Source organism: Oncorhynchus keta, chromosome 14 (assembly GCF_023373465.1).
Source record: "Oncorhynchus keta strain PuntledgeMale-10-30-2019 chromosome 14, Oket_V2, whole genome shotgun sequence".
NCBI lineage: Eukaryota > Metazoa > Chordata > Actinopteri > Salmoniformes > Salmonidae > Oncorhynchus > Oncorhynchus keta.
In genome coordinates this window covers 48,232,363-48,243,486 of record NC_068434.1, presented here as the reverse complement: position 1 = coordinate 48,243,486, position 11,124 = coordinate 48,232,363, and the positions used below count along the sequence as shown (strand labels likewise).

General features: G+C 42.1%; 1 protein-coding gene across 3 annotated transcripts; it reads right to left on the bottom strand.

Moving 5' to 3' along the window:
• Nucleotides 1-146: 146 nt before the first annotated feature.
• Nucleotides 147-5,969, bottom strand: si:dkey-174n20.1 (uncharacterized protein LOC796174 homolog). 3 transcript variants are annotated; one of them, XM_035786311.2, is made up of 4 exons: nt 5,754-5,969; nt 4,319-4,561; nt 3,693-3,995; nt 147-1,002 (listed from the first exon to the last, which is right to left on the bottom strand). In XM_035786311.2, exons 2-4 carry the CDS (start codon nt 4,521-4,523, stop codon nt 743-745), a joined length of 768 nt encoding a protein of 255 aa, XP_035642204.1. In that variant the 5' UTR covers nt 4,524-4,561; nt 5,754-5,969; the 3' UTR covers nt 147-742. The 3 variants fall into 3 exon arrangements, with proteins under 3 accessions (XP_035642204.1, XP_035642202.1, XP_035642203.1); XM_035786309.2 differs by lacking the exon at nt 5,754-5,969 and adding an exon at nt 5,264-5,714; XM_035786310.2 differs by lacking the exon at nt 5,754-5,969 and adding an exon at nt 5,019-5,240.
• Between the last annotated feature and the right edge of the window lie 5,155 nt (nt 5,970-11,124).

The following is an 11,124-nucleotide window of genomic DNA, read 5'->3' as shown; positions in this document are numbered from 1 at the left end:
TTTCTCTGAGGATACCAGCTGCATGCTTCTCCTACCGAGTGTTCTGAAATGTGCTCTACTAAACAACACCACGTTCTCTGTACACTCTAACTGGAAAAAAAACCTTACAAAGTATCCTTTGACTAATAACAAGACATCAGACAGGATGTTATTGCCACAGATTTTATTGCAACAGAAGAAAAAGCAGCCATGTTTCACATCACCATTCAAGTGTTTCAGGACAGCAATAAAAAGGCTAACCATAAAAATGTTAAACAAATGCTTTCCCCATTTATAAAAAAGAAACACGGACATATTTCACAATAAGGTCCCCTGAAGACAATTCAATGGTTATAAAAAACAATAACAAAAACAATAAAAGTAACTTCAGGCTAGTTTGACCCAAATCATTTCCCCACATATATTTCTCTCTTGCAAAGCTTCATAGTATAATTTGATTGTTAACATGTTGGTCGACTGACCTTCTTAATGCTTTGATCAACACATTAACAGTCAGTAACTTTTATTCATCATAACAGTGAAACATCGCAAGACAACAGTGTGAGGGAATGTATTTTTGTTATTTGAGTCATTAATATTTCAACAAACCTGGAAAACACTCCTGGACTGGAAATCCAAAACTGAATATCATACCCCTTAACCATTGTTTGTGTTTTTAAAAAACAATAGTAAAACAGAGTGACATTCAGTGAGTATTCCAGGCTAAAAACATCTACAAGCCTTACGAAGCCTTCATCCTTTCTCAGGCCAGTTTGACCAGCCTCTCGCTGGCCTCCCACAGTTTTTTGGCCACACCGGCGTCTCTGGCGAAAGGTCTCAGCGTGGCGGGCTGGCAGTCGGTGAAGTATCCCCCACTGTGCTTGGCAGCCTCGTCCGACACGGCGCAGTAGACCACGGTCTGAGCGCCCATCTCACACGGCACGAAAAACATGAACATGATCACCTGCACCAGCATACGGAACAGGATGGAGTAGTGACCTGTCCAACTGCTCTGAACATAGCCTGGAAAACGGAGGGACATGTAAGTGTGATGCATAACATAATTCACACACACTGATTCTGTGCCCCAAAATGGGGGTTATCCAGTAAATATGATATCGCTCATAGTCATTTATAATTTCGCAGTAAAACGATTGTCCTACAAAAACTTTCCATGGGTAGGCCTATAAGCTACTTCATCGCAAATGGCGTGCTCTGTTCCATTCTGCCAGCGCGTCAACTAAATTACATAGGCTACTCCGTTTGTAAAGTGGTGGTATTTCCTCAAAATGAAGAGTTGAGAAATATGTATACTTACAGAAAACTGAGACTACCCCCTAAAGCTTGGCCCCCCTCACCAGATTGCTTATGACATGTGCATATGCTATGGGAACAAAATGTGTAGAATTGCAGGAAATTAGCTTTAAAACAGAAACATTTTCTCTAAAAGGTTAGCTGACTAGGGGAGAGGGGAGAGGGTTGACTAGTGCAGGCAGGTTAAAAAAAACGTTTTACCTTTATTTAATTAGGCAAGTCATTTAAGAACAAACTCTTATTTTAAATGACGGCCTAGGAATTAGTGGGTTAACTGCCTTGTTCAGTGGCAGAACAACATATTTTTACCTTGTCAGCTCGGGGATTCGATCTTGCAACCTTTCGGTTACTAGTCCAAAGCTCTAACCACTAGGCTACCTGCCGCCCCAAAAGGCTGAGACTTTACTAATTGAGGGGTGAGGATGAGGAATGACAAAGTTCCTAATACGTATTCCGTAACAGTGACTGGCACGCTCAGCCTGTCTCTCCAGTGACTAGAGAGCAGTAATCGAGAACGGTGTTGTACCCGGACTATATAACCTGCAGAACGATGTTATACCAGGACAGATGATCTACAGTGCATTTGGAAAGTATTCAGACACTCAGACTTTTTCCATATTTTGCTACGTTACAGCTTTATTCTAAAATGGATGAAATCGTTTTCTCTCCTCACCAATCTACACACAATACCCCATAATGACAAAGCAAAAACTGTTTAAAAAAAACAGAAATATCACATTTAAATAAATATTCAGACCCTTTACTCAGTACTTTCAGCGATTACAGCTTTAAGTCTTCTTGGGTATGACACTACAAGCTTGGCACACCTGTATTTGGAGAGTTTCACCCATTCTTCTCAGCAGTTTCTCTCAAGCTCTGTTATTAGGTTGGATGAGGAGTGTTGCTGCACAACTATTTTCAGGTCTCTCCAGAGATGTTCGATCGGGTTCAAGTCCGGGCTCTGGCTGGGCCATTCAAGGACATTCAGAGACTTGTCCCGAAGCCAATCCTGCGTTATCTTGGATGTGTCCTTAGGGTCGTTGTCCTGTTAGAAGGTGAACCTTCGGCCCAGTCTGAGGTCCTGAGCACTCTGGAGCAGGATTTTTTTTAAATCAAGGATCTCTCTCTACTTGCTTTGTTCATCTTTCCCTCGATCCTGACTAGTCTCCCAGTCCCTGCCGCTGAAAAACATCCCCACAGCATGATGCTGCCACCACCATGCTTCACCATAGGGATGGTGCCAGGTTTCCTCCAGACGTGACACTTAGCATTCAGGCCAAAGAGTTCAAACCAAAGGATCTTGTTTCTAATGGTCTGAGAGTCCTTTAGGTGCCTTTTGGCAAACTCCAAGCGGGATGTCGTGCCTTTTACTGAGGAGTGTCTTCCGTCTGGCCCCTCTACCATAACGGCCTGATTTTTGAAATGCTGCAGAGATGGCTGTCCTTCTGGAATGCTCTCTAACTTCCACAGAGGAACTCTGAAGCTCTGTCAGAGTAACCATCGGGTTCTTGGTCACCTCCCTGACCAAGGCCCTTCTCCCCCGATTGCTCAGTTTTGCCAGGCGGCCAGCTCTAGGAAGAGTATTGGTGGTTTCCAACTTCTTCCATTTAAGAACGATGGAGGCCACTGTGTTCTTGGGGGTCTTCAATGCTGCAGAAAGTTTTTGGTACCCTTCCCCAGATCTGTGCCTCGACACAATCCTGTCTTGGAGTAGTACGGACAATTCCTTTGACCTCATGGCTTGGTTTTTGCTCTGACATGCACTGTCAACTGTGGGACCTTATATAGACAGGTGTGTCCCTTTCCAAAACATGTCCAATCAATTGAACATACCACAGGTGGACTCCAATCAAGTTGTAGAAACATCTCAAGAATGATCTAAGGAAACACGATGCACCTAAGCCCAATTTCGAGTCTCATGGCAAAGAGTCTGAATACTTATGTAAATAAGTTATTCTGTTGTTTATTTTTAATACATTTGCAAACATTTACATTGTCATTATGGGGTATTGTGTGTAGATTGATGAAGAACATTTTGTATTTAATCAATTGTAGGTAGAGGCTGTAACGTAACAAAATGTGGAAAAAGTCAAGGGGTCTGAATACTTTTCGAATGCACTGTCTGTACAGAGGAAAAGTGAATGTGCATAACAAAACTGTATTGAAAGTATGTTTTTGCAGCGGCAGCAATGGTTTTGCCATGGCGCAGGACCACAGCTAAATTAATACATTGGAAACACTGATACAGACACTAGTGCATCGAGCCTCACCAGGGTGCACAGCGTAGGTGGTCACCCCTTTCCTCTCTGTCTTCTTGGTCAATTAGATTATTTTATATAGTCATAATCTATCATTGTGACAAATTTGATCTATGTTTACAGTAGTGCTTCAAGCCTCACCAGGGTGCACAGCGTATGTCGTCACTCCTTTGCCCTCCATCATTCTACCCAGCTCCTGGCTGAAGTAGATGTTGGCCAGCTTGCTACGGCAGTAGGTGAAGAAGGGCAGCAGGTTATAGTTGAGATCCTGGAAGTCTAACTTCTGGTACTTGTAGTTGGAGCAGGTGAGCGTGACCACGCGGCTGGGGGCCGAATCCTTCAGGCGGCCCAACAGTAGGTTGGTCAACAGGAAGTGGCCGAGGTGGTTCACACCGAAACACATGCTGAAGTTGTCCTCCGTCCAGTCCAGCACGCTGGGCATGGCTGTGAGTGGAGGGGCGAGGTTAGCTAGCGAGATTGCTAAATGTTTGAGTTTACTACCTCTGCTCTGAATGCCAAAGAGTCTAAGGCAGGTGTGTCAAACTCATTCCATGGAGGGCCTAGTGTCTGCAGTTGTTTGGTTTTTCCTTCAATTAAAACCTAGACAACCAGGTGAGGGGAATTCCTTACTAATTAGTGAACTAATTCATCAATTAAGTACAAGGGAGGAGTGAAAACCCGCAGCCACTCAGCACTTCGTGGAATGAGTTTGACACCTGTGGTCTAAGGGCTTCTTTATGAGGGTGCCACAGACTCCTCTATCTCACCTGCGTTGTTGATGAGGATGTCCAACCTCTTCTCTCTCTGAAGGAAGGTCTTACAGAAGTCTTGTATGGAGCGCATATTGGCCAAATCCAACTCCATGTGATGGACGTTAACGTTGTGACCCCTGATCTTGATCTCCCTCACCGCCTTCTCAGCCTTGTCCACATCACGGCAAGCTATGATGACACGGGCACCTCGCATCGCCATGGCAACCGCCGTCTCTTTGCCGATGCCAGCATTGCCACCTAAAAGAGACAGGTAGGGAGGGAGACAATGGATGATTGTTATTCCAACGCCATAATGTCCAATGATGTAGCTCTAATGTACAGCAAATTATGTGAAATAGGCTACAAACAGTATAAAAAAATAAAAAGTGATAATATATTAATGTGAAATAAGAGGATATCATCAATTAAACATCTGAATAAGGGGGGTAAGGTTGCTCACAGCACTCAGTGACTTTAAATAAATACATTAATCCTCCCTCTGAGAGGGTTTACACTAGATAGCACACAAGCTCGTGGTAATGGCTGGAGCAGAATATTTGGAACGGAAGCAAGTATAGGAAACACATGGATGACATTCCATTAGCTCCGTTCCAGCCATTATTATAAACTGTCCTCCAATGTGGTCACATTAACGAAACTGTACCAAATCTATTAATTGTAAAATGGTTTACTTCTAATAGCCATCATCATTTACCTGATGAGAAGACATGATTTCAATTGTTTTGCTATAAGGGGGGTCGCCGGTTCGACTGGGTGGCGGTCCCTGGGCAAGAAAAGCTTGAAAACCTCTGAGCTAACAGACGTACTACTATGATTGTCGCTACGCTATGTGCGATTGGCGCTACGTCTACATAGCTAAAAACGAGTCCATTTCGGCGCAGGCGCGGCTACTAGCTAGCCAATTTGCTATCTAGCTAGCTAGTTATCTATCTGCCTTACCAGTAATGACAACTGTTTTCCCATCCAGTCTTTTTAAGTCCGTGCAATACCTCCTCATTTTCATCCATCTCAAAATCAAATAGCAAACTAATGAAGTAATAATCGTGAATAAAATATACATTTTTGTAAGCGAGCTGGTTAGCCACATAAAATAATCATGGACCCTTTCCTTGAAATGACGTCAATGAATGAACTGAGAACTAACTAGCGGCTAGTAAACTGTAGTTAGCATTCTGGTCGACATCAGACACGATACATCCATGGCGTACATAGACACGATTCGTCTTAGTGACAGATCATAACGAATTCCCATTTCCCTATCAAACAATAAAAGAAAAACTGCTCCAATAACGTATTTCAAAATATATTGATAACCAGTTGCTAGCCTGCTAGCTCACAGACAACGTGTAAATGCGCATGTGTGGAAACATTCCGCAGTTCAGTTACGCCACAATGTGTTCTCTATGGCATCTTGGACCGCGCTACCTACTAGAGAGGGCTGGATTCCTGTGGGTCGCAGACAAAGATCAATGGGGCGTGATCGGCATTTTTCATCGCGGCGCGCTGTCAAACACGATTTTTGGGATTCAAATATTGTTGTTGTCCCACAGATTACTTTGAAACGGTCGTCTTTCTCATTTGTATGCGTTAGCCTACCTATTCTATTAAAAGCACATTTTCGCATTGTTCACACTAGTTTGGTGTGCGAGTTTAAGCGCGTCTATGTGTGGTCGCATTGAAAAATAGTAGACTGTCTACATGTTTGGAGAATCACGTGGCAGTTAAATTAAACATGAAATTAATTTAAACATGGTTAGACTGTAATTTACTACAGTGTCTGTAAATACATATTTGATCATGGAATGAAGTGAAGGGCGCTCAACCAACGTGAGTCGAGGTGGAATAAATCTTTTTGATAATTTTTGAAAAGGCATAACTCGGCATAACTCGCCTATGCGCCTTTTCATTTTCAATAACCTAAATATGGATTACCCATTTATTTGTCTCTGCCTGTAAATCGTTCTCCTAAAATGTAGGCTATATCCTATATGCAAAACGTAGCAAATGTCATCGTCATCATTCTTGCTGCTTCAAATTCAGTAGCCTTAACTGCGATATCAGATGCGCGTCTGCATGAGCCGAGAAGCACCGGGAAGTTATCATTCCAAGGAAATGTACTTCCTAAATATGATTAAAGTATAGTTTAGGCTACTACATTACCTATAAATAAACATTGATCACATATATTTGGGGTGGCAGGCAGTCTGGTGGTTTGAGCGTTGGACTTGTAACCGAAAGGTTGCAAAATCGAATCCCCGAGCTGCCAAGGTAAAAATCTGTCGTTCTGCCCCTGAACAAGGCTGTTCCTAGGCCGTTTTAGGCTGTCATTTAAAATAAGAATTTGTTCTTAATTGACTTGCCTAGTTAAATATAGGTAAAATATATTGATCTCTTCCCACTCCTAAAAGGTAGGCTACAAAAATAGCTCTAAGAGAAAGTGCAAGTCTCTTCAAACTACATCTAGCATACTATAGCCCACTAATAGGTAGTCATATAACGGGCCACATGAGAATCTCTGGTAATTTAACATATTTCTTACATTGTTTGCCAATTGAAATTGCCTATAGGTCGCAAATTGCTGGGACAACGGCTGATTGCAACACAATCTCAAACTCAATTCGTGCAAATATGTACAAAGGGTATTTCAGCAGATTTCGTGCGTTTTTGTGTGGCTTAATTCATAGGAAAATAAATGGGGGGGGACTTCAGAATTTAAAAAAGTTATTTTAGCTATGCATGATGGGCAATGGTTTTCTACACTGCCGTTTTTTTGTGTGTCCCACATTTATTTATATGAAAAAACAAATGTGTTAACAACCCAATATTGTTAATCAACCATATTGTCACTGAAATAATTATAATATAACCAGTAGCCTTACGTTGTTTTTTTACTTATTAATGCCAATACTGTCTTCTATGCTTGTTTACGCCTAATACTTGATGATTTTCACATAAATTAATCAACACAAAAACAAACTAAATCTGCTGAAAAACTTTTGTACATATTTGCACAAATTGAGTGTGAGATTGTGTTGCTGGCAAGTGAGCTGCGTCACATATGACCAGTGGTGACCCGTCATTCAGTGCAGGTGGGGCAGAGCAGTTTGCAAACAATGTAATTTAAAAAATAATAATAAATGAAATAATAAAGCCGCATACGAACTTAGTCTCTTTTTTTCTTGCTTGAGTAAGGCAGCTCCAAAAAATGCAGGTGTTTCAGCCTAGCGCAGTGCTTTCTGTGGTGGTGGGGCAGCCAGTGGGAAATACAGAGCATCGGGGCTGGTAACGTTCTCTACTTTGGCTCTGTGTTCTGTCACTCATAGGGACTACTACTTCACAGGTAGAGCTTGAAAATTTAAGCCCCTTGGGTGCTGCCATAGAGTTACATTAGAAGTTTCCATCCAAGAAGGCTCAAGGTCATTGGCCATGGATACAATTACGTCAAATCAAGTTATAGCTACAGTAACTTTGATTGGACTCATGTCAACATCATACTTTCAAAATCTAAGCTAGTGTAGCAGTGTGATGTTGTTCCCCTAGATGATGCACCAAGTTGCACACAAGGACCAATTCAAATAGGCCAGGTCAAGAGGGAATGTTTAATAATTTGATAATAATAATAATTCAGTGTATTTTTTAAAATGTAATTACAGCTGCATAGCTAATGTTTTTCTTTGGTGTACAAACACTTTTCATATCAATATTGTACATAAATGTGATTGTAAAATTTTTGTATATTTTGGTTTGGTCCATCGCGGGTTATCTCTTTTGCCTGACCTTCAGCTAGCAAGGTGCCTGAGAGCTAGGACCGCGCCAAGGGTTAACATAATGTGTGTTGTCTCTTCGAGTGCAGGACAAATAAAAATAATTCAACTAGCAGACCTTCAGTTGTGGCAGCGTCCTAATTAAAAGTACACAACGCAGAATGAACCACGCGACACTAGCAGTCATTATCATGAATCAAGTCGACAACCTTCTGGCAAATACTTTTCAATCCTTATCATATGAAGAGAAATTATAGATAATAATAGGAGATCACTGACGTCATCATGGTTCAACCTTGTTTTCCCCCCCAGTTGTCTTGAAAGCACCATAAATCCAGAGACTTTGATGACAAAGTTTGATGACAAAATTTGCTCACAAAGGACTGCAGCGCCACCTTGCTGTTCAAGTGAACACAGCGCAACAAAGAGTCCAAAAAATGCCTTGTAATGCTGCTGCATAAATTATGTAATATGCCAGGGAGATATGTATACTGTCTGTAGCTAAGAAAGTGTATGTTGTGTAGTAAGCTGTTAGTAGCCCATGTGCCTCACCATAATAATTTGGTCCCTTTCCCCATTTATTTATCCTACGGTTCTGACTTGATGTACAGGGAGAATACTGTAAGAACGGCCCAAGTTCGGAATTCTGTCACTGTACATTTCAAAAGTGCTGAACAAATAGTTAAATTGACTATGCCCGTCCTAGCTTGCTCATTAATGTCTTAATCAAAATTACGGATTGCCTCTTATCCGCCCGTCGTCCTCTTATGCCATCGTTTGTAACATCTCAATTGTCAGTAGAAACCACATTTATTTAAGCAAGTCAGCCATATCAGCTATGAGCAAATGAGGCTGAATTAACTGTTTCGCTGCCAGGTAAGGCTTTGCTGATAGCCAGGTGTAGCAGTGGTAAGGATTCATTCCATGGTGCTGAAAAGAAACCTCTGCTATTGTGAAAGCTTTATGTAGGCCCTAACAGTTTGTATCACAACTCAGGATAAGACCCAGATGCAGACACAGGAGGCAGAGAGTTAGAATCTCAAAAATGTATTTTTCCCCAGGCAAAGGGCAGGTCGAGGGCAGGCAGTGGTTGCTAAACCAGGTCAGAGTCAGGCAGGTAGAGGACGGCAGGCTGGCTCAGGGTCAGGACAGGCAGAAAGGTCAGAACCGGGAAGACTAGAAACAAAACTTGAAAACAGGAAGAAAATAAACGGAAAACACGCTGGTACGTCCTGAACAAGACAAGACAAACTGGTAACAGACAAACAAAATGCAGGTATAAATACATAGGGGATAATGGGGAAAAGGAGAGACACCTATTGTGGGGTGGAGACAAGCACAAGATACGTGCAGATTTTATTTTACGATTCAGTGTTTAATAGTCACAGGTTTTATGTTCAGGGTTGCAGGTGTGATTGCAGGGTACAGTGAACATCTCGGGCTCAGAGCTCCAACATGCAGGACTAAGTGAATGGGGGTGACTAGTGGTGGCTATTAATGTAAATGTAAATGTAATTAAATGTATTCAGCAGCCGGATGGCCTGTAGGTAGAAACTATTGGCCAGTCTTCCAGTTTTTACCATGATGCTCCTGTATTACCCATGTCTGAGTAATTGAAGCGGGGAGAACAGGGCATGGCTTGGGTGGCTGAAGTCCCTGATGATTTTCTTGGCCTTCGCGCGACTACTCTTTATATTTCTGTTGGTCAATTATTAAGCCATTACTCCAGTACATAGGCGAGAGGCAGGGGCGTTCCACTACAGTAGATGGTGGTAATGCACCATAAGTTTGGATGCCAGCTGCCCGATAAACCCCACAGAAGGAGAGGCTGGGGCAACAACGGTAACTAGTTATAGCTAGTACTTACCGGTAGAGTGTCCTTCGCCCCACCTTGTCTGTCGGGCACTGTTTTCCTGATCTATTACCTGATGTTTTCCTGAACTTTTCAATACATTTCTGATGCATTTTACTCACTTTGTGATGCAAATATAATTTTAAATCCACCCATATCCAAGAAATTTGACATATTTTCTTATTAGCCTTATGAACATATAAACTTGGTTGCATTCAGTATCTGTGCTATAATGGTTAGAAAGTCCATAAAAAAAAGAAACAAATACTATACATCGGTATTGGTCGATATTGCAAAGAAAATATCAGATACACATATTGACCCAGAATTTACACAAATTCTTAACTTGAAAGTGAAAAAACAGAAAATATGCAGAAATTAAATGGTTCAATATTTTTTAAACAACTCCACTTTTCTGGTCCGCAAATTGCTTTTGACAAACAAATCCCTTTGTTGAATTTAGAAATCCTGATGTGGCCCTCGAGCCAAAATTATTGCACATTACTGTTCCATGTGTCATGACTGGCCTGTGAGGATCAGCTCTACAGCGAAATCTCTCCCTCCCGCAGAGGGGGAGAGGTATAGAGTACAGTACATATCTGATGTTGGAGAAGCTTCCATTGAAGAGTTCAATTTGATAAAGTAACTCTCCAACCATGTGATTTAAAACCATAAGTACATTTTTTTCAAAAACAAATGATGATCAATAACATTACATTTACATTTACATTTAAGTCATTTAGCAGACGCTCTTATCCAGAGCGACTTACAAATTGGTGCATTCACCTTATGACATCCAGTAGAATAGTCACTTTACAATAGTGCATCTAAATCTTAAAGGGGGGGTGAGAAGGATTACTTATCCTATCCTAGGTATTCCTTAAAGAGGTGGGGTTTCAGGAGTCTCCGGAAGGTGGTGATTGACTCCGCTGTCCTGGCGTCGTGAGGGAGTTTGTTCCACCACTGGGGGGCCAGAGCAGCGAACAGTTTTGACTGGGCTGAGCGGGAACTGTACTTCCTCAGTGGTAGGGAGGCGAGCAGGCCAGAGGTGGATGAACGCAGTGCCCTTGTTTGGGTGTAGGGCCTGATCAGAGCCTGGAGGTACTGAGGTGCCGTTCCCCTCACAGCTCCGTAGGCAAGCACCATGGTCTTGTAGCGGATGCGAGCTTCAACTGGAAGCCAGT

Coding starts and splice junctions, on each gene's coding strand:
- si:dkey-174n20.1 (XM_035786309.2), bottom strand. CDS start 5,411: ATGTGGCTAACCAGCTCGCTTACAAAAATGTATATTTTATTCACGATT. Junction 4,562..5,263: donor GAAAACAGTTGTCATTACTG/GTAAGGCAGATA, acceptor TGTCTCTTTTAG/GTGGCAATGCTGGCATCGGC. Junction 3,996..4,318: donor CATCCTCATCAACAACGCAG/GTGAGATAGAGG, acceptor CTCCACTCACAG/CCATGCCCAGCGTGCTGGAC.